General features: G+C 36.9%; 1 protein-coding gene across 1 annotated transcript in view; it reads right to left on the minus strand.

Annotated features, from left to right (window-relative positions):
* Positions 1–26,865, minus strand: part of LOC128985962 (calcium uniporter protein, mitochondrial) — a 301,746-nt gene that overhangs the window by 64,623 nt on the left and 210,258 nt on the right. The window contains exon 4 of the mRNA XM_054405975.1: positions 1,171–1,209. Coding sequence (XP_054261950.1) covers positions 1,171–1,209 — 39 coding nt within the window. The remainder of the gene's footprint in view (positions 1–1,170; positions 1,210–26,865) is intronic.

A 26,865-nucleotide genomic window follows, 5' to 3' on the forward strand; every position in this document is an offset into this window, starting at 1 on the left:
GGTCCCGGGTCCAGGTCTTACCTTGGTACTTACGGTGATAGCTTATTCCCTATGGGAAATTTCATAAAAGTAAAGATCGCGAAGATTCGCGAGGATCTTAAATGAAATGTAATTCGAATTCAAAAATGTGTATGCCACTAACATATAATCACTGTACTGACAATCGCACAATTAATGTTCATTTTCATTCCACCGTCATCTACATGGTGAGTATTTTTATGTGATGTATTTGCATTTTGTATAAAACATTTTTATCATATTTATAAAAAGCATTTAAACTTAGGGTGGTCATAATATTATGTTTTTTCTACGTATGGATTAGACCTCACCGACATTCGTAAATATCTGAAATATTGTGCACATATTTAAGTGACAATTAGTTCATGTTGCAAAACTGAACAATTGGTTCAACGAATTAAACGCGATTTCCATTCTTTTAAAATATTTGTACGAAATATGTTTTCTTTAACTAGTTTTGACCATTTTAATCAGTGGGAACCTGGGACCTTTGACTATTGATAGAGTTAGTCATTCTATCCCCATATTAAATTTGCCGCAAATTTAAGAGTCAAAATGGGCGTAGTTAAAGAGAGCCACCGACAGATTGTGCTGTTGTGAAGGACTGACTCTAATTCGGACTTTCTAACCAAGTCAAACCAATAGTACGACTTTTTGTAAGCTATAGCATTTTCTATGTCACGTCAACTACCACAGTAAAAAATGTGAAAACAAAATGTTAGACAATAGTTATAAGTTGTAGCATAGATAAAACATACAACTAGGGACGTCTACTTCAGTGTACAAAGGTCTATGCTAATACATAGTCAATGCTAACACCTACCAGCTGTGATATAGAAAGTAAATCTGATATATCGTTTCCCATAATAAAGGGGGTTAGTTTAAAATCTACTTTACACCAAATTCAAAAACACTCTTAAACACCCAAGATAAATCTATCACACGTTACTAGAATACAAAGTACGAGTATACAAGTTTAGTATTAACACTAACACAACTAAAAAAATCATATAGTCAACACAGAAAGTACACGAGAACATCATCTTATGTTAATCAAGTTCACGAAAGTTTTGGCAGTACTCGTAGTAAAACTTGAAACCAGATTAGCACAAAACAGCAAAACAAACGAGTCAAACCTCACACGATACTCACTGGAATCCCAATATTCCAAGTTGTCCAAATGACGAACTCCTGCAAACAGGTATTGCAATCAGAAATACACATTGCCAAGGTTAGGCCTACTCAGTGCGTAGTCGATTAATCGTCTGTAGAGAGATAAACTTAAAGATGATATTTTGCTAATTTTAAGAACGGTTTGATCAGATGAGAATAATTATCACTGGAATTTTTATTCATTCCCTAGGTTAAATAACCAGGACTATTTTAGTAACACTAATAATTCCATTCGTTACACCCTTCTACCTTGTATAAAATACCCATGAAGGTGAGTAGACAGAATAGGATTTTCAATTATTTATTGTAATGGTTTTGAATTGAGAGAGAGTTTTTCGAATCAATGGAAGTTCTCCTCCTAATAGACCTATATATATTGAAGTTCTCCAAGTAGGTGGAATGACCGATCAAGGTGGATTTTGAACCACCGGGTCACAATACCACGTCGCTCTAAGCCAGTGGTGTTTTGGCAGGATTCGAACAGAATCCCTAAGGTCAGAAGTCCTAAGGTCAGAAGTACCGTGCTCTAAACATTAAACCAACTACGTTCGGATATGACTGTAAACTATGCACGTGTCAAGTACCTTGATTTCCATTTATTTATTCATCCATTCTGTTAATTTTACCTTTAAAGTGTACACCGTGGTAGCCAGCTGGTCTAGTTGTAGAGCGTGGGACAACGGTTTCTGAGGTCCCGGGTTCAAACAAATCCAATTAAATTACTAATGAAATAATTTGTTATCTAAGTGGTAATGACGCAACTCCTAGGTCTAGCCTGAAGTAAAAGTGAAAAAAAAAAACTATTCCGGGCTAGAGACTAGCGTCTTAGGACAAAAACTACCAATCAAAATATATTTTATACCCATGATTAACTACTAAATATGACAAGATACATTGACAATATAGCTAAGACTATTAATTCTTAACTTAAACTCATAATCTGCATATATAATATAGAACTCCCTTTTAAGCTTGATCCCCTATAGTTGGACATATTTGAAGGGTTGAACTATTGAAAAAATAAATAAAAGGAGAGCGAGCTGGTCTTGTCCGGAGGTCCGGATTTCAAATCTCACCAAATCACCAATGAATTTATCTAAGTGATAATGCCACACCCCTAGGTCTAGCCTGAAGTAATGTGAAAACAACCATTTCAATTTGCAAAAAATCTCCCAAACACAATTAAATGTGGTATCAAGTAATCATATGTGTAAATAAACGCGTGAAAAGGACGAGAAATATAGTTATCAATGTTAAACACTTAATAACATCCCTGTTGGCTCGGAAGGACCCTATTTTGACATAGCGTGGTGGTGACATCCGTAGTTAATTGACATCTGCGCTGACATAATGTCACAAACATCGCAGTGTGCACTGAAACTGTCTTAAACATACTTTATTGTGCAACCCGAACATTTATTTGGCATCAATTACCACAGAAAATACACTTTTGGTCCGTGTAATTAACAAGAGTTTTCGTGATTCTTCACTACATTCGTCCATATATTTTTTGCTGTTATAAAAGAACACCTGTTTATGAGGTAGGCCTATTCAATATTTTTACCTATTTACATATGGAGAAAGTAATATGCATAACCAATTTCACTCCACCAATGCAATAAAGTATTGAGTTTACACAATTATGGTAAACATCAGTAAAAAAGGTAATAATTGTAGAAAAATGTGCAACATAAGACAATGCCAATCATATAATAAATGTAGTAACGAGACAAAAGCACATGTCATTTACTATTCGGGACTATTGAGTCTTGGGCGAAATGGCGAAACCAAAGTGCGAAGTTATTGAGCGAGAAAAATCTACAGCTGATGTCCTTGACTCATATTTTTTAGCCAAGCCGCATAATTAAGGCACCTTGTTTTTCTGTGGCCCAATGGATAAAAAGACCCACTTTTTAAAGCGGGATGACGAAAATAATTTTATAACGGCTTGATGATATGTTTATCAGTCGGGACTATTTCCTTTGGAAAAATCAGCGAACGAAGTTAACAAGCTGCAAAACCAACAGCTGACGTCATAGATAACAGCTGGTTGTTTTTCCCTGGGGATGAAAATAACCATGTCTGACCCTTGCCATATGTATTGAAAACAGCAGTTTCGCTGAAGTATGATGAAAAGGGATCTGCTACTTAATAAGTACAGTAGGAAAAATGTCAACCTTTGCAAAATATTTCTTCTTCAGATTTATTTTGTTATGGTACTAGACGATAGTATTGAAAATATTCTTAATTAATAATGTATGGAACCGAATGCATGATACGAAGGTTCAACAGATAGTTTTTTGAGGGAAACCATAACATAATCTTGGTAAACTCGAGAATGTTTATGGGTAGTTTACACGGATATGCAGTAAACTTAAACCAAGCAGAGCCGGAAGACAATATCATTTCAGCCAAGATGTGTAGCGTGATGGCCTTTAGGGTAAGTAATTTGTTTATAAACTTTAGACGGTTATTCCGACAAGTACCTAAAGTTTAGACCAGGTTTAGACATCTTCTTGCAACTAAATGGTTAAAAATAAAGTAACTACAAACAATTCATCCTGGCGGATTCCAATTGATTTTAGTGAGTTTAACACCACTCATAAATACAATTATAAGACATAAGTATTAGTAACATAGGATAATTTGCTTAGTATCCATTTTAAGTCAGAAACATTAGCTTTGCACTTGTACGACTGTTATTCTGCTTTCACCATAACAAAGGGAAGAATCATCAATTGCAGAGGGACAGGAGAAAAACATTTCAAGTGATAGCGGTCTGGGTGTCCATTTCGGAAGCCTTTTCAATTGACAAAAGGGCACTTAACGGGGCAACAGAATCATCAACTTTATGATGGGATGACAGGGGCTCGTTTTGCGAAAAAGTGTTTGAGATACACTTGAAATATTCTGGGTTGTTTCTGGTATGATAAATACACTTGTCATTTGAAATCAAAAATACAATATATGGTTGTCTAGGTAGGCCTAGATAGGCTACTTCAGATGGTTAAGAATAACGAAAAATTAGCCCATAATATCACTTGAAATATAATTCCAGGTGTTTAGTCCGTTTAATGGAATACTCGTTTATGATTACAGCATACTTTTAAAAAAGCTACATGAACAATATCACGAGAAAAAATACTATGAAGAAACTACCTCAGATAAATATACCAAATTAATTAGCACTACCATTGACTATATCACTAGTGTTAGTCAATGACACTACCTAGCTTTTTAGTACTAGGTGAAGCAATATTCACCTTATACGTTGGTTATGTTTATAATTGGGCCTTGTTTATTCTATGATAGTACATAAAACCAAAGCTTATGTGTATGTATGGTTTTTATATTTGCACAAACACAGGTTATTTATAATGTTCTAAACTCATTCCAGGCTTTATCCGAAAATATTTTTATGGGTTAGGCCTATATTACTCATTTATAAACACGATTATTGAACTTTATAAACCAGTTATAAGAAAATGTTGTAGTTTTCATAAATATTACTTTCGATCTTCAATATTTTACTTTACAGAAAATGGCGTTTCTAATATCCTCTCCCTAACTCTAACAAACGTTATTTATTAGGTTATATTAGAATACCACATTGTTTTAGATTATCTTTTCGTACTCTTAGAGACCAATGTAAAAATTTAACAATACTCTTACTAAAATTAAATTCTGATAATATATAATGAATTTAAACCTTACATTAAAAATAAAAAAGGGAAATCTATTTGTAGCTCTTTTACATATTTAGGTATACTAATTGTCAAAATATTAAAATAAATATAAAAAAATCGTTATAACTGGGTTAAAATTAGTTAGGTAAAATAACATGTAAAAAACAGTTGATTATGCAAATTTAAAGAGTATGTGATAAACTCAAAAGTGTTAAAAGATTCATTTTCGACATAGATAGAAGAGGTAAGTTTTCGTTATCAGAGACCACTAGGGATGTGATGTGATGGATGATACATCTCTCGCGATCACAGTTTGGCGCCTCTTACGTCATAACTGAACAAGTTAGAGGATATTGTAGGAACTTGGTGAACTTAAGTTAGGGAAGGTATGAGGTACCGGCAACACATGGTGGAGAGGTATTGCCTATAATACTTTGGGGAAAATCGGACTAAAAACATTCAGTCTTTATCTTATGAGTAATACACTCAAAAATCATGTTAATTTTTTGTTCCCCTAATAGAAATTTCTGTAACCTCCTGAATGTATATCTGAATTAAACCGAACAAGGGTGGAAATGATGAAAAAAAATGTTGTCAACGTTTTAGTTGCGTTGTCAATTATGGAAATTATGGGTGGAAATATGAGGTTGGAAATTCGCAGCATGGTTAAAGCGGGCGGGTCTAGTGGTACAACGCGGGGCTTTGGTCTCTGAGGCGTAGGGTTCAAATCCCATCAATCACCTACACCTTTGGCTATATTAAATTATCGCGACATCCTAGGCCTAGCCTGAAGTAATGTATAAAAAAGTTCCTGTATGAATCTATCGTTCATAGCGTTCTAGGATGTGAAGGTACGAGATCCTAAAGATACACGGTTGAACTTAAAATAAATGACAATTAACATATCCAAAAATCTTACAGTCGTTACACAAGAGTTTAAAGAGGAGGCTACCATTTTTCACAATGACAAATAAATATCCAAAATTATTATGAATGACTTAGAACGGATTACACATAACCATTGGTGTAAAAAAAAATATTTGAACATTTCAGTATACTAAATTATATCGCAAAAATAAATTAATATTAATGCGTGAGAATTTTAAAACCTTTAGCTAGTCTTAATTAAAGCGTATGCCCCAAATGAGAAATTCGTTAAAATAAAAACAACAATGTTCCTTAAAAAAATGTTGGACAAGTTTAAACCTGCATAGTATGTTTATGCTAAAGGTAGAGCGAGGTTGCTGGTAAACAACCATTTACATCAGCGCCTGCAAACAATAGCAGTGCCTGCTGTGTATTGTTTATGATAACAGCCTGTAGATAATCGATACTCCTCCATCGTTGGTCTTTGATTCCCAATCAAAGCTTAAAATAGTATTTTATAGTTTAATATTTTTAGTTTTTTGTGTTTGCCTACGCAGAATAAAATCAGAAAATCAACTTGACGAAGTTCGTAAACTTAACTTTTATTGCTGGACCAACCATACTAAAGAGCTTAGTTTTCTGTAACAAGATTCAAATTGTTTCCTCCAAAATGTGTACACACTGAGTTGTTTATCATACAATTGACAACCCATTAGCCTCAATGAAATAAAATCACACAATGACAGATTACATCATTATCTTCCTTGTATTTAGATTAAGTTGGGTACATCTTTAACCTAGCTAAATATACAGGGTGAAGCAGACGTACACATACTTTTACGAGAGTACGAGAGAATCCCCCCCCCCCCTACTAAATCACATACGAATAATCCATTTAAAATACTTAGAACATGATATAAGCACCAAACCAAAACGAATTGCTCACACTTTTTTTATTTACTGAATAGAAATAATTACAAGAACTAAAAAATCGCATAACCGAAACAGTGGTTATCCAACAGTTTAAGTAGTGGCGGCCCTCTTTTGAAAAAGACCCTCAATTTGAGTTCTGGGTTGCTATAGTGAATAAGACAAATCAATCAAGCGATTTTCAGTAATATGATAGAAAATTGCACGGAGAGAGTGAGAAAGCAGTGTTTGAAGCACTTCAGAGCAAGAACAGATTAGATAATGATTAACTGTATCAAACGCCACGTCATGGTTCGTTTGTCAACAGTTATAAATGCAAAACGCATCGCTTAACGGTCTGTGACAAATCTAAAGTGAATAATCACACGAGTGTAAAACATGTCTTTATAGCACACAAGTAAATAAACAATAGACTATTTGTAAAATACTTGTAAAGTATATAAAAAATACTTTGCTTCGAGATCATTAGATGAGTATTTCCATTGCTTAAAACTTGTTTAACTATACACTAATCGTAACAAACCGTTTTGTACATTAATAAAAAACTGCGATATCAAAACAGCAATAATAAAGCTATTTTATTGGGATGAAACACAAAAAGATAAACTATATGCATAATATTTTACGCTTTGTGGAATATTTCTCCAAGAATACGTCTTTTTGATCTCACTAATTTTCCGCAACTTAATATACTGTGTTGTTAAGATATAGCTCGTGTCGTTTTAGGAATAGTAATATACTCCTTCTAATTGTTACAAAGAGTATTATACTGCACAAATGAAGGACTACTTAGGTTATACAGTAAATATGGCTATTATTATTTTATAAATACAAATTTAAATTTCACTATTTTACAGTTAATATATTCCACAAGTCCAATTATACAGCGAATGCAATTTGAAACCATCGGTGTATGCATCAGTCCCACAAATGAGTTTCGTTCGCGACTAATAGGTAATTTGTGTTGCAGACTGCAGCCTTTTCTAATTGCTAAATAAATATATTCTTTATTAAAATAAACATTATAGCATACAATTGTTTTATAAAACTATTAAAAATTTACTAGAGGTCGTCCAGTGGTCGAAACTCGACCAAAAACATGTAATGTACAGACTTCTCTATTTTCACCCCACACTGTAAATAAAACATGTGATTGAAGTTTCTTCGATTTGTTTTGATTTTCTGTTTATATTTCGTTGTTATTTCGTCACCAGCATGGCAACCCATAAGATCAATGTTATTTTTTTCAAAATTTGTAAACTCATTTTTTGTGTTTATTTTTAAGCCTATTTTAATTTATAAAGGGGTTCTGCACATCTACAGGAAAATATCTTTTCCTACAGTCACCCGACAAAGTTGGCTTCCTTGTACTGTTTATAGTACAGAAAGCTGCTAATTGCTGCATATTTATACTTTTCCGTACGGTTTATACTTTGCCGTAAGGTTTATACTTTGCCGCACATCAGGATTCCAACGAAACAACACAAAACAGCGTGGTTCTATTATGCACGTAATCCGTGTACGCTTGGAAATAGGTTGGCAACACTTACAGATAATAATACTATGAGCAGCTGATTGACTATTATAACTACGATTTAACCTGTCATTTCGTGTTTATAGTTTAGGTATTTCTGAACTTTCTGGACTTTTCATTTAAACGTTTATAAAACATTCCTACGATCTTAATAAACAAGAAAATACCTTTAAAGCATTTTTTTAGGCGCGGAAACCACTTCAAATTACAAAAACATACGGAACTATATTCTCAAAACGCGGAGCACATTTCTTGCCGAGGAAAAATAGCGGAGTGATACAGACGGCGGGTACTACTTTCTCTTGGACACCTATTTGTGTTGCCAGCTGAACCTAAAAACGTGTTGTATAGTGTTTGAAAGACTTATTATTTATATGCTTTATAGTGACTGTAGGAAAAATATAATGTGTAACACGAGTGAAAAAGGCCTTTGCTGCACTCGAGATCATTCCGCACTCGCCTGAGGCTCGTGCGTAAACATTGCTCTCGTGTGCAGCAAAGTGCCACTTTCACCACTAGTTACACAAATAACTCCAACAGTATGCGTAGATTTTCCCTGCGATGCGCACGAGCTGAGAAAAAAGGTTTGAAAGAAACATGCTTGCCTATAGATATAGATAGATTAGGCTACATGGCTTAAAGAATAATATAACACAAGGTTGATCGATTCTCAACACACAAACTCTTACGATGTTGTTGAACGTCAGATGATAAATGTCTTGACTAACATGAAATCAAGTTTCAAGGGGCTCCTCGTGTCCTTTATGTAGCTAGTAAGTGCTTATGTGTCTTTTTAGCGAATTTCCCATATGGGGAATAAGCTATTACCGTAGGTCTCATGGTAAAACGTGGACACGGGACCGATTTACTTTTTCGTTTTAAGGTTCCCAGACGCCAACACACCATCCGTTCAAATTCATAAATATTTTATACAGTATATGTATTCGTTAGCAGGATAAACTCGAGCAAAAATGATCATATTTTGATTACATTTGCTATTTAAGTGTAAAATTACATTTATTCGAAAGAGATCACGAACCAGTATGATTGGATTATGGGAACGGGGTTTATATGGTAAAAATGGAGGTTTCCCATTTTTGACAAAAAAAATTGCAATTTCTTTCCAAACCAGTAGAGCTTAATTAAATAAATAATTTTTATTGAAGCGTTGTCATGCGCCTGATCGAGTTTATAGTTAAAAAAAACTATAAATTTAAAATGTTTATGTTGTTCTAATGGAGAATAGTAAACGGTTGTAATTTGCTTGTTTATGAACCTATTTTGATAAAATTTGGAAAATTTTTGATCTCATACTATACTATAACCATTAGCTATAAAAAACACTTTGTTACGTTCCCTGTGGCAGCAAACCTAAGTACTCATGAAACTAATGTTATTTAAATGGCCATGGGAATAAATACTTATGAAATTTTAATGGTGATATTTTAGTAAAATCCAATCAGGTAAATAGAAATTCGCTTAGCCAGTAGGTTTGCTGTAGCGGGATTATTATTATTTCCAAGTCAAAATTACGTACGAATTTATGTAATTACATTTTCAAGAGTTGTTAGCCTCCGGATTACGTTTGAATAATTATAATGGTTATGTAATTACATTTATTACACATACACTTGTGTAAATTATTTTTTTCTAAATGTTTTAAAATGAAAAATTTTTATGTAATGTAATATAGGTAGTATGTAATAAATAATAAAAATGCTTAACAATTTTTTTAGCTTGACAAAATGGCTTATGGAGGAATTAGGACCTTGCTGTGAAAAAAACAACAAAATAAACCTTAATTTTACCCCATAGAAATTAGAAACCCTGTTCCCATAGCGATCATGCTGGTTCGAAAACTTGTTCGAATAAACTTAGGTTTACGCGTTTGCACCAAATTTAATTGAAGTTGAATGTTTTTTACTCGAATTAAACTATGCTAACGGAAGCAAATATAACTTAGGTACATGGATGTGAAAGGGCGGATCTTTTGGCCTCTGGTGACAAAAAAAGTAAATCGGTCTCGGGTTCAGATTCTGCCATGAGATCTACGTTCATTGCTTGTTCCCTATATGGGAAATCCGCTAAGATTACTATTAGAGCATGTCCAAATAGTTAGTCTACTCTATAATCTGAAGGTCAAGGGGGGTTGGTAATATCACCAATAAACAGCCCTTGTAAAAGTTTGACAGTTGATTCTTTTTCAGTTCTCCCACTCATCACCCACAACTCCCGTCTTGAGATCGCGTATCTGCTACAATTAGCCTCTAGATGTTACACTTTCCCAACCTCCTCGCTCCCTTTCCCCCGTCGTTATGTAAACTGCCCATTCCACCTTCCACTGGCCGATTAATTAACTAATTATTGGTTATGTTCGCCCACTGAACTACATTTCAGCAACGAGGAAAGCCCTGTGTGCATTGTATGTTTGGACAACCAACTCTGCAAATTTGGATTCAGATCAAATCGCGAAAAATAACTGAAGTGTAGAAACAAACAAATCAACAGAGTTTACAATAGTTTCGACTCTTTTTGTCTGCACTTTCCCGTTTTGCGGTTGAGCACCTGATCAGAAAAATGTTTAGAGAAATTACATCAAAAAGTGTTTGGAAATGAAATGAAACGTGGCTAATTTGGTTCCACCAAGTTCAACCTTCCAGCAAAAAGTCTAGGAGAGGAGGAAAAGAGACTCGTATAAACATTTTTTTTAACAAGAAACATCTATCACAATAGAAAGGTTCATTGGGATTTTTAACAACTATACCGTGATAAAAGGAAATAAATAGTTGAATTAAATACTAAAACACACGAGTAAACATCGTTTCCAAAAGTTTCTACTGCTGTTTTTGCTCTCCTTCCCGTTTCGCGGTTCAGTCATTGAGCATAATGATATTTAAATAAGTAACAACAACAAAAGCTTTTGGAAGTGAATCGTGTCTAAATTTAGTTGCACGTAGTGACTTTATTAGCAAAAATCTGTAGCTTAAAGATTGCAGCATAAATTTTGAAAGCAAAAAAAGAAAGCAATAAGCTAGAAAGCAAAACTCTCTGTTGGAATTAGTTTTTAGATAATTCACAGCTAAACACCAAATACACGATTACTCTAAGAAACAAAAATGCTTTGTGCTTATATGGTATACCACCGATTATAACCCTTGCAATGTGTACACGACCAAAAGGTGATGACAATGCTTTAAACACATTATAAGCTATCCCCCCAGTCAAAATACCAACAATACAATACTGTAATTTGGAATGCAGAACGACCTCAGAAATAATAGTTTTATAGCACTTACTTATGATCATGACTTACTTCTCAGCTATACAGGATGTTCCAATAAGTTATAACAAATCGGAACATTAAAGCCACAAGAAATATGATTCGGCGTCCCCATTAGTCACAACGGCAAGAACAGAGCTTGCAATAGATTCTGTTCGAATATGTGTTATCTGCCACCAGTGTCATTTGCCACCACTCTAGGATTTGTGTCATTTGCCACCACTTTATACCTGGCTGGGTGAGTCATCAGCCCCAACCCTAGTCCGTCGGTCATCACCCCTCGAGGCACCGGCCGATGGACCAGGAAATACCTATGATTCACACTATCACCCTCTCCTGCCATATTTTTATGAGTAAAAATTCCAACACTCTCTATAGGAGTAAAGAAATACATTACGGAAACGCTTATTCTTATCTGTGGTGTTAGAGTGTTACGACATAGTCAGTGGTGTTCTAACCAAGTTTTACATTGTAGGCTACAGTAGCATAATTTAAGTATATACATTTTGTTTTATTTGCTTAATAGTTATAGTTGTTTTTTCACTTCATTTGTGGAATGGAAATAGCAACAACAATTCGCGGAATGCCACGAGCTTTTTATCAAGGATTCGCGTTCAACTTCAAGAGGAATAAAGCAGATGGAACAATAGTTTGGCTTTGCTCCAAAAACAGGTTAGTCAAAGTGTTAGGCTAATTCATTTATTTAATAGATAGTAACAGAACCCGTTGTGGTTAGATACAACAGCCGCTAATAAAATAATGGTTATAAAATCCATACACCCCTTTACTCACCAATATTAATGGTACAGATTAGGCACATAACTTTAGAATCACACACATAATATGGAACACATTTTAACCACAAATTCAAACGGTGAACAACAACATGTAAAAATACCTCCGCCGCACCAAACCTACCGTCTAAGCGAACTTTCATTTGCCTGAATTGATTTTCAATTAATCTATTTATAACATTTAGTTTTAACGAGTACCTAGGTTTGCTGCTACAAGGAAACTAAAAAAGTGTGTTTTAAGTAAAATAATTATAGCTTAGTATAAAAACAATTAATTTGCCAAGTTTGTTCAAAATATATCAATAAACTAGCAAACTACAACATTTTACAATACTCTCCATACACATGGGAATTTATAATTAATTTTTTTTTTAGTTTTCTCCGTAACCAATAATCGTACAAAAACACTTTGACATACTAAATTATTTGTTTAGCTCGAAGGTCTATAGAGAAATTTGGATTTTTTTGTTTTGAATGTCAAAAATGAGAAAACCCTATTTTTACCCCATAAAACCCCCCGTTAAACGCTGTTCCCATGGTCCGATCATGCTGGTTCGCAAACTCATTCAAGTTTATTCTGCCTTACACCTTCAAACCAAATTTGATCAACATTGGAAAAAAATACTCAAGTTATCGTCCGAACGGACACACACACACACACATATGTTATTTTCTTGCATATATATATATATCTACCTAATATTATAAATGTGAAGTTTGTGTGTTGGTTTGTTTGTTTGTTTGAAGTTAAATCACGCATTAATTAATTACTGGACGGATTAGGCTTAAATTTGGCATGATGATAGCTTACTTTCCCGATTAACATATAGGCATATTTTTATATCAAAAATCCTTTCGGGCTCCGCCCCAGTGGCTCTAGAGTTTCCCATGTTAACCTTATGAGTACTCATATTAAAATGGAATAAGGCATGGAATTAAAATTTATAAGATTTACCAACATGATGCAGCACTATTATTTTTTATTTATTTATGAAAACAGCTAATTTGAAGTAAGCAGCAACAAAAAACACACAATACACAATGAGAACTGTCTGTTTACAGTTATGTTTATTTTTTTTAATTCACGAATAATTTGTGATATTTTGTGAATCAATAATAATTTATTTTTCTCTATTGTTTGGGTGAAGTGGTAGAACATTACAGCTATGGTAGATGTGTAATACTATAGTATACCGTAAATTTAACGAAGCAAATTTTATCATACTGTGTCCTCCCTCATTGCAAACACAAAGCTCGAGTATAACTGTAGTAAGCATTTTATACTAATATGCCGATCCCGTACGAAGGACGGGTACTCTGCTAGTTATATATAAAAATTTGAACAAATGGTGTTTTCGGCCTCTGGGGACATCAAAATGAAAAAGTAAATCGGTCCCGGGCCTAGGTCATACCATGAGACCTACGGTAATAGCTACTTCCCTATAGGGAAATTCGCTAAAAGAAAAATCAATTAAATAACAAAATAAAAATCTGCTGTTGATAACACATATTAGATATGCATGATTAGATTACGCATATTGGCAAACCAATTACTGTCATAAATATAAAAATACTAAAAAAATATTTGAAAAGAAATTGCAAAATCTTATGTTTTCGAGATGAAAAATACAAAAAAATATTTATATATAGGCAATTCGCTAAAAACGTTCAAAATTATTAGCAACTCTACACGAATTAAGTTAAATTATATATAAGTAGATGCATATTGCACAAGTATGACATTACTGTTAAATGAATCTTTAATACAAACTATATCTAAAGCGGCTAAAAGAAAATATAAACTAATAACTAACTAAATAAAACAACATTCAATCAACAAATTTATTCAATGATAGATGGGCTTGGTTGACATAAATGTTTTAGTTGCTTATTTAATTTTGTCTGTTATTTTTATGAAGTTATCAGGCAGAATATTACGTGACATGATACCGACATATAAAGGATTGTTTCCAAAGAACTTCAAGATATGATTAAAAAAACACAGTTTTTAGGTCTGTGGTTTATCCCATAACTGTTACATGAATCTAACGTGTTGAATTCTGTTTAATTATTCTTTACAAGCAAGAATAGATCAAGAGTATATTGGGCAAAATAAGTGAATGTATTCTGCATTAAAATTGTTGTTGTTGAAATTGTTCTTTAAGTGAAACTCTCAAACATCGAATGTCTAGAGTCTGAGCAAACATTTATGATTGAATTTTACGGCAGATATACGAAGATTCAAATAATTACAATTGGTGTTTAATATGAGTCCTATAAATGTAAAATGTACACTAACAAACAATTTACAAGAATTTATTTTGAAGTAGATGTTTATCAATTAAGTCGTTAGTTTTACTCACGGCTTTTTAAAAAGAAAATGTTGGAGAATTAAGGTTATAAGATATGGTTTGAAGGTATATCTGGATCACCCAATTTAGGAGTTGGTCTAATCTTAAATTTTTTACTTTGCAAGAGACTAGTGATGAATGAAGAGTTTACAAGATGACATAAAGGATATTTTAAATAGGCAATTTTTGTTTTAATAATGGGCATGGGAATGACATCATAAACACTAGAAAATTTATATTTGAAATAAAAACGATTGATTTTATTTCAAATAGTTTAAAATACCTTAACATAGATATTCCTATACTGTTTAAATTGTTTAGTTTCGACATAGATAAAACATAGTCTATGGTTTAGACTCACAATGTATGTTTTCTATTGCCGAACAAGATGGTAATAGTAGTTTATGCAACGATTGCGTTAAGTGAGTCTTTACGACACGAGTAGAAAATTTAAGGCACGAGCCTTGGCGAGTGCCTTAAAAACTTCTACGAGTGTCGTAAAGACTATTAACGCGAGTTGCGTACACTACTTTACCTACGACCGTTTTTTAATTACTATCAATCTGGATTTAATTACTTACAATCACTAATGATAACTTTTTAGAGAGGTTATGTTTTCGTGTATTGTCATTGCCACTGAAAGTGATGCAACGACTTGTTGATAATCAGCTGATTTCCTGTAATTACGTGTTTGTTAAACTTCGTTAAATATTACATTGCTAGCAGCATTCTTACCATAAATAATATTGTATCAGGTACAATTCGGCAAATATTTCATTTATTTTTGGACTTCCACCAACTTAATTAAGAATACGCGAGTATCAACATGAACAAGTCGGATCAACAATTAAATTGGTCAACTGATCAGCTGATCAGCTGATTAGTTGACGTTCGAAGCATTACAATTTTAATTCTTTTCTCTCAATACTTGAACCTCATTGGTCCGTTACCTGTGTGGATATGAGAAAACTATGCGGATATGAAATGAAACTATGCGGATATGAAATGAAACTATGCGGATATGAAAGTAAACAGCTGTAAAGTGAAACTTTTCAATTCCAAGAACTGGACTGAAATGGCTACTTTAAAAAACTGTCGTAGGTAAAATTAATTTTCACAATTCACAGTTGTAACTGGAGTTATAAACATAGAAATAAAAAAACTGAAATCGTTTTAAATAGTTCAAATAGTTTAAAATACTTTAACATGGATATTCCTATACTGTTTAAGTTGCGATTATGTGAGTTTAGACTCAAAATGTGTGTTTTCTTTTGCCGAACAAGATGGTAAAATTAATTTTCACAATTCACAGTTGTAACTGTAGTTATAAACATTTAGTCAATATACAAAAATATATAAGTACAACTACATAGTTCTGACACATAGGAACGGTCACGGTGGGAATTCCGGGGCGGGAATTCCAGGAACTGACCCTACTGGTGGCAAATGACACTGGTGGCAAACGACACTGGTGGCAGATAGTAGGACACCATTCTGTTCTCCCCCCCCCCCCACCGGATCAGATCTCTACTGAATTCTGATAACTTGTTCCAAAGTTCAACAAAGATGGCAAAGTTTTACCTGATATTAAAACTAATGGTATAATATATTAACGCGGTGGTCTTTTTTGATCAGATGCCAGAAACCCATTTCAAATAATGAGTTCCTTAGAACCACATTATACTTTTTATTGAAACCTTACATTATAACATTGTAGTAGATTATGATTTTGTTATATAAATTCCTGGAGAATGTAACTGGCTTGACTGGAGTATAACAATAGTCAAATTAATTATGTATGATGGCGAAAAGTTCTGCGTAACACCATAGATGGTAACACAAACCTGTCGAAATACAGGAGTAGACTTCGATAGGTATTCACTAAGGATTTCGTAAACATTCCGGTTGGAATAAGTAACACTATTGTAGTATACTGTTTGTAAATTCATTTGGAAACCAACCAATTCTTATCTAAACATAGTGAATAATATCATCAATATCTCACATTATAACTGTGTGTAAAATGATTTGTTTTATGCGAAAAAAATAAATAATTTTAATTAAAACAAATCCTATCTTACACTAATAAATTACACAGTTAGAAGCCAAATGAATTGCACTGAAAATTAACTGACGAGAAATACACAAATAAAGCCTTGTAAACTAAAATTTGTTGCTTAATTACATCAATCAGGAAGGCAATATATTTTTGGTGAAATACTTAAAATGCTTACTTTATATTTTATATTAAAATGTGAATTTCAAAAATGTGTACATGAATGAATTGCAAAAGAACACTCGTAAAACTTTAGATACACCAACGCCTAAAATAACTAGTCAAATATTCACATTCGGTTTACGTAAAAACCTATTAGTTGACAATTAAGTAGTCAAAGTTTTAAAATATAACAACCAAGGGAATTAACCAATTTAAAGTTACGAAAGTAATAAATAGCTTTATAATTGTACTCGAAAATCCAATAAAAGTTGGAAAAGTCGGTAAAGTAGTAAATCTATTTGGCAGAAGCTAAGTTTTAGTTCGGTTAGTTCCAGTTTGGAGAGCATTTTGATGAATTATTAACAGCGGCACTTAAAAGTTTTGCTGACTTCAGCGCTGGTCCGACCCACGGCCTGTCTGACGTGCAACAGTAATAGAAGGGAATGTCCAGCTTCTCACCACTAGACTCTCTCTCGTTACATTGTACAGACCGTCAGGTAATTGTTCTTAGAACACGTCAAAAATAAACTGCGTGAATCTTTCTACGTATACACGGATAAAAAAATTTCCTATGACTTTAAGTGGAAACAGTTCTCAACCCCTTGGTGACCCACCCTTAGAGTTTTATTATATATATCTACGGCATTATCACATACCCAAATCACCAATGGTACGATATTGGAATCCCACTCTCCAGTTCAGAAGTAACGTACTAACCACATAACCAACCGCAACCTGGAATACACGAATGTAAATAATATTTATTTTTGAGATCTCTACACAAATGGTAGTTTTTACGTTTTGAGAGGGAACGCTCCAAACCCTGGTCTTGATTTAACGTCGTCCTTTTTAGACAGCATCATTAATTCATGGCCCAATGACAAAATAAATAGCATCTTGGCCTAAAGACATTCTCACCTGGAATTGAACCAGCGACCTTCAGATTTGAAGGCCAACACTATAACCACTCCGTTACCCAGATTATAATTTATAAGTGTAGAGCAATTTTATTGCCACTTTTCTTATTCTGTTGTTCAACTAATTATTAATTCCCCAAATTATTTTGTTTGTTGATTTTACCAATAAAAGTAATACAAGAGGAAATACAGTTTAGGCTATATGTCATCTCTCTAAATCCTACGAAACTAGACTCTACCCCGAAACCATTTTAGTATACACCCTACTTCTAAGTACTTTATGTTTAGAGTGTACAGCATATTCAATAATTGCTGAGTTCGTTGGTAACTGCCAGCATTCGAAACAAACACCTCTGAAACCGAAGCGCCGCACTTTACCAATAGATAAATAGCCTCCTCTAATAAAAGGCCGCGACGTTGGTGTGTGGCAACGTCGCACCAACCGGCTTATTGTGGATAAGCTGCATTATGCAGTGCAAACTGTTGTCGGTAGGCCTGGGCTGCGACGTTGACATTTTTGTCTCGACTTGCTATGCTAGATCAGCTCGCTCTAGCACAACACAGCAACAACGCACCAAGCCAAGCTAGCTTATTATAACGGCTTATTTTATGAAGAAGAGAATGTTGTATTTATATCCTGTATGTTTCTTTGTCCAGGCCACCATAGGAGGGGTGTACTCCGCGGACGGCCAAGTGGTCGTCCATCGCAGACCTCACGAATGGCCCATCTTCCGCCGCAACTCCCGCAAAAGGTATCAACAATATTCTACTATAAGATTATGTGTAAGAAGATATTTGGAATTGCAGCTATTCACTACTTATTTAGTTTGGGGTGCCTCGTCCGTAATTACTAAACGCTAAAACTTTACTATGAAAATATGATTACTGTTACTGCAACCACGGTTCAAACCATATTTTTTTCAATTTACTGCTCTTTGTAAACTACACGTTTTAATTATGTTTAATTATCAATGTTATAAACATTACTGACACATCGGAAAAACCAATAAGCCACTTAGCACAGTGGCAAGTCATAACCCAGCAAACAAGTAGAAAAGTTAATCAAAAGCTGGAGTCGGATGCTGCAGCACTTTTATCTCTCACATTTATCAAGTTCGCTCCGTAATGGGCTGTCGGGAAATGTGATCCGGCAATCAGCTCTGGCTTTCCATATAAATATACTTACTGTTACGAGAAATTACTGTTGATCATAACTTATAGCCAAAAACGTGACAAGGCTTATTGTTTAGCTGCAAATAGTATGTTTAGATAATTTCTTCGTATACTTTTTTTGGCTTGACTATGTATTGAGTTTGATATTGTAAACAGGTGTTTATGACGATTATATCACACAACAAAATGTTACAAATTACTAGTATTAGAGTAGTATTACCGTGATTGGAAATGTGGTATGAGTATGACATTAGCAAAATCGTAATTGAGATGCTACAAAAGAGCTAACATTACATTATACAATCTTTTATGGTAACAGGTTTGCAAATAACAAATGTGTCATAAATAAATATAAATTATAGAAAAAAATAATGTTATAGAAAATATTCAACGATATACATGATTTATCAATCATTATTATGTGGGAACATGAAAAATAAACACATAAAGAAAATGCTTTGTAATAAAATTCCGTAAAAATGTTCAGGTGTTCAGGGTCGAAAATGGGGAAAACAAATGTTTACCCCTTTAAAGTCCCCAAAAAACCTCGTGCCCATAGCCCGATCATGCTGGTTTGCAGACCCGTTTGAATAAACATAGGATTACCACAGAGACTTCTCTGTGGGTTTACATATTTTTACCAAGTTTCATAAAAGTCGGATGATTTTTCACTCATGTTATCGTGCAAACGGACACACATATATAGTGAAGAATGAATAGAAAGCGCGGGAAACATTGTAAAAGCCAACATATATATTTACCAATACAATTAGCAGGCGTCGACATGTAAACAATCACGAGTTCTCACCCACGATAGCAACAGTGAGAACACATAGAGTAACAAGAGCGATGTAAAGTTTGTCATAGAGTAATTAACTCAAGATTGTGGCATACCCCGGGGCTAATAGAATACATACATGTATTCTATAGCCCCGGGCATATACTGTGTTAACTTTGTATGTACTATTCTTTGCGCTGCTCTGTGTAATAGTCCAGTCAAAATATATAAATTAATCACCCAACCCCCAAAAATCTAAAAGTTTTGAGACTTTGCACACATTTTTCTAGGTACCTAGGGAATATTACATCAAAAGTCCCCATAAATATGAGGCGAGCTCTAGTGGCAATTAGCGAAAACAGGGCCCATTTTTTTGGCCAAAATCTCGAGAACCGTTTGTCGGAGCTAAAAGTGACCACATACTAAATGAAAGATTATTAAATTTCCAACAAAAATAATACTTAAACTTATATTTTATTCCTAATGGTTACCAAATTATAGGGCGCTAAAATATGGCGTTTTTTCTCAAACTGTCTGTGCACCATTGTCGCACCCCGACCGTTTGAAAAAAAACGCCATATTTTAAAGATCTATAACTTGGTAACCATTAGGAATATAACAAAGTAAATGTAATTTTGTTTAAAATATACAGTAATGATCTTTCATTTGGTATTAGCCACTTTTATCCCTGACATAGGGTTCTCGAGATTTGAGCCAAAAACAAAAAAAGGTGCCTTGTTTTCACTAATTGCAGCTAGAGATCGTCTCAAATTATTATTGAAACTTTTGGTGTAATCTTCCCTAGGTACCTAGAAATAAGTGTGCAAAGTATCAAAACCTTCGGATTTTTTTGAAGGTCAAACCTTTTTTGACTGGACTATAAATGATTTCATAGACCTGTCTAACGATTAGCAATATAGTATTGTTTCTTTTGACGTTTGAATTTTGATAATGTGTAATATGAACATAACTACTGCTTTCATTAACCAGGATGTAAATAATTATGACGATGTTCATGAGTAATTAGTTATTTCTTAATAAAATATGATTTAAAGAGACTAAATAGATAATATTGTTGCGGGCTTAACGGGTTCTTTACAATAAAAACTTGGCGATTTTATAATAACTATTTATTCACACTAATTATTATCTATTTACAAATATCACAATTACCTAACACCTAACTAACCCTATCTAAACCTAGCTAAAGCCTATTCTAATTTACAATGTTTCTACTTACAGCTAGCCTCTACAGGATTTATCACTTCTGTTACAACACTGTCACTAGAGTCACTACACTGTTACTCTCACTGTCACTACACTGTCACTGCCACTAGCACTAGCACTGGTCACTAACACCGACGGGCACTTGCTGCGACGATTCTCGGAAGGCTCAACTCAACTCAACTGCCGTGTGCCGGAAGACGGTCCCTTATATAAGCTTGCCGTAGAACATTCTAGAGTGGAGAGTTCGAGTATCCGTTGTTTACAAACCGGCGTGGAAGTGAAGAAGGTTCTGGAGCCCCTATTGAGGTAGTCCGTTGACATGGGTCTATTGTCTATCACTGGCGCGTTCGGAGAACCCGTGTAAACAAACAATCCTTTTGAGACGACGCCTGGCTATTGTTGCGCGGGGCTCCTGACTTGTAACACTGCCCCCTCCTTAAGACTGTTCTGCCCCAGAACAGATTTCTCTCGAAGCTTGAGATCTTCTGGACCGACGTCTCCGGTCCCCCACGGGTTGAATACGCAGACCACAATGTCGATGCCAGTGTTCTCGAAAAGTTCCTGCACCATATTTCTTACAGTCTTCCATTCCAGTCCGTCGTAACCACATCCCAGCCTTGGAATAGCAAGCTTTTTGATTCCAATCCGAAGAAGTTTGTCTCGCAGGTCTTGCAGGCTTTTCTTCAACGATTCATAGGAGGGCTTCTGGAGTGACGCTTCCTTCGTAACGAGGTAGAACAAATGCTGTCCATTGCGCTTCAGGTAAAGGGTTGTGCCAATGGCGGGTCTCTGACGCTCAAGATCTTAGTCCCTCCGAACTTTTTCCTGAAGACTGTGGCTATACCTCGCGACGCTCTCAGGTCTTCTGCTACGCAGTGGGCCAAGGCATAATCCACTGACAAGGTGAAAAGGTCCTTATATAACAGTTTCAATTCCGCCTTTCCACGTTTCTCGGGCACGACGCCTCTTGGTTCGGTTGAGATGTTGCGAACTTGTTGTTCATCTTGCTGGCCGTGATCTCCTTTGTAGGGTGCAAGCCTTTTGAAATGGACTATTTTGGGTTTGCCATTTGGTTGCTTCTTAATCCGGTAGATGACGTCATTTAGACGGGAAATAACTTCGTAAGGTCCTTCCCACGAGTTCTGGAGTTTTGGCGAATATCCACGACGCCTTCGGGGATTTTGTAGCCACACGAGGTCTCCAGGTGTGAACCCTCCTTTCTCGGCCTTCACGTCGTACCTCTCCTTCATCCTGTCGCTTGCTCCAGATATGTTGCGACGGACTTTCTCATGTATCTCGTCCATCCTCTTCCGCAGATCAGATACGTAGTCCTCGCCAACCACACATTCATCTGGCTTCAAGCCGTACTGCAGGTCGCATGGAAGACGGAGCTCTCGGCCGAAAACTACGTTGGCTGGAGTCTGGCCGGTGGTTTCGTTGACAGAACTCCTATACGCAAGTAGGAACAGGTGCAGGTATTGGTCCCAGTCCCGCTGATGTTCAGAGACAACTTTTGACAGATATCTTCCCATCGTCCTGTTCATGCGCTCTACCATGCCATCTGACTGTGGATGAAGAGGCGTTGTTCGAGTCTTCCGGATACCCAGAACTTCACACATTCTGGAGAATACTGCTGACTCAAAATTTCTTCCTTGGTCAGAATGAAGTTCGAGCGGGACTCCAAATCTGCTCACCAATTCCTTGATTAATATATCTGCAACTGTTACCGCTTCCTGGTTAGGCAATGCATAGGCCTCTACCCATTTGCTGAAGTAATCCATTGCAACCAAAATAAATCTATTTCCAGCATCGGACATGGGGAATGGTCCTGCTACGTCAATGGCGATGCGCTCAAACGGGGCACCTACGTTGTATTTCCTCATTGGGGCTTTTCGTTTGTTGACAGGGCCATTTGATGCTGCGCAGGTCGCACACCTTCTGCACCAGTCTATAACGTCATCTCTCTGATTTGCCCAGTAGAAGCGCTCCCTTACTTTCACCAGTGTACGATGTACCCCTAGATGGCCTCCAGAAATTCCATCGTGAACTTCCCTTAGGACTTCAGGAACCCTCTTCTTTGGAATTAATAGCTGGAGTTTGCAGTGCCCTCCTTCCTCCGATTCGACGACTCGCTTCAAAACTCCTTCTTCCATTAAAATCGAGTTCCACTGCGCCCAGTAGGTCTTCACGTTCTTAGACAAAGGAGCAATATCCTGCCACGATGGTCTTCCTTTATTGTCCATCTTCCATTGCATAACGTGTCTTAGGTCGGGGTCTTCCTTCTGGTCCTCTGACAGTCTCTTACTATCCCAATCGTCGTCAACGGCGGTCACACGATGAACCGATGCACTTTTGTCTTCCTTGCGTGTGCAGTGCGTGCAGCTGTCCCCGCATGGTCTTCTAGATAGTGCATCTGCATTCCTGTGGCTTGGCCCCGCACGATGCATTGATTCGAAGTCATACTCCTGTAATCTTTCTAACCATCTCGCAACCTGTCCTTCAGGAGACTTGAATCTCAGCAACCACATCAGTGCGGCATGGTCGGTTCTCAGGAGAAACCTTCTTCCATACAGGTACTTATGGAAGTGTTCTATGGACTTAACCACTGCGAGAAGCTCCCTCCTGGTGACACAGTAATTACGCTCAGGCGCTGACAGGACCTTACTGAAGTATCCGATCACATGTTCTTCTCCGTCCTGAAGCTGAGAAAGGACTCCCCCAATTGCTGTATTACTGGCATCCGTGTCAAGTATGAACTTTCCGTCTGATCGTGGATAGCTCAATATGGGTGCGCTGCATAATTTGGTCTTCAGCTCTTCAAACGCCTTCTCGCAGTCGTTATCCCAAACAAAGGTCCTCTTGTCTTCGGTCAACTTGGTTAGTGGTTTGGCAATATTAGCAAATCCTTTAACAAATTTCCTGTAGTAGGCGCACAGCCCAAGGAAGCTCCTAACTTGGTGTTTATCCTGAGGTATTGGCCAATCAGTGATAGCTCTGATCTTCTCCGGGTCCACAGATACTCCTTTGTCTGATACAACATGGCCGAGGTAATTGACCTGTTTCCGGAACAAGTTGCACTTCTTGGGATTCAACTTGAGATTAGCCATCCGAAGTCGCATGAAGACATTTTCCAGGTTCTTCAGGTGGTCTTCGAAGGATTTGCCTAGGACGATAATGTCATCCAAGTAAACCAGGCATGTCTCCCATGACAATCCCCTGAGGACGTTCTCCATAAGCCTTTCAAAAGTAGCAGGGGCATTACAAAGTCCAAAAGGCAGCACAGTGAATTGCCAAAGTCCTGTCCCAATTGAGAACGCCGTCTTCTCCTTATCCTCAGGAGCAAGCCCGACCTGCCAGTAGCCACTTCTGAGATCTAAAGTTGAGAATATTCTACATCCTCCCAGAGTGTCAAGTGTGTCATCAATCCTGGGGAGAGGGTAGCTGTCTTTCTTGGTGACATTGTTGAGGAGGCGGTAGTCTACGCAAAATCTCGTTGAGCCGTCCTTCTTTTTCACTAGTACTACAGGTGACACCCAAGGGCTGCTAGAAGGCTCGATGACACCATCCGCTTCCATCTCCTTAATGATTCCCTCGGCTTCGTCACGTTTTGCCAGTGGGAGTCGTCTAGGGGCCTGACGTATGGGTTTTGCATCTCCAGTGTCTATCTTGTGTTGTACTATATTCGTTCTTCCTCTAGGGCCACTTCCGTACTCAAAGACATCTTGCCATCTGGTAATAAAGTCCTTAATTTTTGCACTTTGTTGACGTGTCAGCTCCTTACAGGTGCTTTCCACGAAATCTTCCAGCTCCTTCGGCAATCCATTTGGGGATGGTGGACATGATTTCAGTTGACGCACCACCGAATTAACAGCCACGCACGTTCCGATCGTTACTCCTTTTTTAATTGTCACAGGAAAACCATTCAAGTTCATCAGTCGCACCGGATTTTCGTGTCCTAAGTTAAATAAGGATCTGGCGACAACGACACCACGTCCAAGCTGGGATTCACTGTCACTTCCTGGCTCCAGAAGAACACTTTGCCCACTAGTCCAATCTCCTTCGACAGTAGTGCGAACGATGACTTGGCTGCGTGCTGGTAGCGTTGTGTTTTCCAATAGAAGGACGCGTGCAGAGATATCCTTTCCGCGCCGAAGTATGACATCTTCATCTCCGAGAGTCACCAATCCTCTTGACATGTCCAGCTTCAATCCGAACTTCACCATTATATCGGTTCCCAGAATCACGTCCTCATCTATGTCGGCAACTAGTGCGCAGTGTTGGAATACGCAGCCGCCAATATGGAAGGTGGCAACCGTCTGCCCATAGACCTGAGCCAGCTGACCTGTAGCTGTACGTAGAGACCATGATGTTGGTGAAATATATCCCGTCGACACAGTGTTTGGATTCAGGATGGTCATAGTCGCCCCGGTGTCCAGAAGACAGCTTTGGAGACGCCCGTTCACCTTCCCGTCGACGTAGAAACTGCTCGACTGACTTCCCAGTGAAGCAACTTTAACACTTTTCCTCGGGGCTTTCAAATCGTAGGCTGACGGTTGCCCCTTTCCATCAACCCTCCTTAGTTTTCCTGCTTCGGTTCTGATGTGGTCGAAGGACATTTACTCCGGGGATGTCCCATCTGTCCGCAGCTCCAACAGCGTATCTGCCGGCGACGAGTTTTTAGTGCCTCCAGCACTCTCTTTACTAGCTCCTCGATGTCCAGTGGAGTTGTAGGTTCTGCGTCTGCCACGCGGACTCGAGCCTGGCCCCTTACCGACTGTTGCACAGCCTCGAACTCTAGTGCCTGTGTCAGTGCGTCACTCAGGGTCTTTGGTCTGGCGAGCTTCACTGCCTGTTGAGTCTCAGGTTCACGTAGACCGTCTAGGAATTTATCCACCGCCAAACTCTCGTAGACATCATCCGTGACCGATGGATAGGCGTTTCTCACCAGGCGAGCAATGTCGGCTTCGAACTCCTGAAGTGACTCGCTGGGCTTCTGGATCCGGTTCCGCAGCTGTGATCGGCAGAGCTGGTCCATATGTCGATGTCCAAAGCGCATGTCCAATCTTCTTACTAATTCTGCGAAATTCTTCCGCTCCGCCATTGGCATAGCATGCAGAACAGCTAGTGCATCACCCCGTAGTGCAAGGCATAGTGCTGAAGCCTTTGTCTCCTCGGTCCACCCATGAACCATAGCCGCTGTCTCGAAGAGAAGCATGTAGTCCTCCCAGGGAGTTTTGCCATCGAAGTGAGGAACGATGTTCTGAGGGGCAACGGCAGTAATGGTGGGCGCTGGTTTGGAGATCGTATCTAGGGTGTTATCCTGCTGAAGTTCGCTAGTGCTAGCCGATGACGCAGGTGTGAAGCTCCCCGATGCAGCCATCTCCTGCCTAAGCTTATCAACTAACCTATCTTCTAGATTCTTTTCGATACAGTTAACTTTCTCATCGATTTCATTTATTCTACTTTCTAAACTATCAACTTTGCTAGAATATTCACCTAATTTGTTCAGCATTTTTTATTCTACATTTGACATTTTTGTCTCGATGCTAGCTTCTAAGTTTTTGTTATTTTCTGACATTTTTTACTCTAATGCTTTGCTGTTTTCTAACATTTTTGACTCAATATTTGCTTCCAGGTTTGACATTGTTGACTCTAATGCTTTGCTATTTTCTGACATTGACTCTAATGTTTTGCTATTCTCTGACATTTTCCATTCAATATTAGATTCTAGATTTGAAATTTTTGACTCTAAGTTCTTAAGCATTTTATTCATATCAGATGTTTCAAATAAAACGTTATCTGGGTCTTCACCTGCATCAATTAAAGCTTGTTTAAGGCGTGCCTGAAGGGCTGACTTAGTTCCACTAATATCAAGATCTCGTTCTTCTAATTCTCTCCTAAGATCAGCTACTTTTAACT

The sequence above is a fragment of the Macrosteles quadrilineatus genome, unplaced genomic scaffold (assembly GCF_028750875.1).
Source record: "Macrosteles quadrilineatus isolate MER2022 unplaced genomic scaffold, UCM_ALF_1.0 Scaffold_2__2_contigs__length_208266976, whole genome shotgun sequence".
Taxonomy (NCBI): domain Eukaryota; kingdom Metazoa; phylum Arthropoda; class Insecta; order Hemiptera; family Cicadellidae; genus Macrosteles; species Macrosteles quadrilineatus.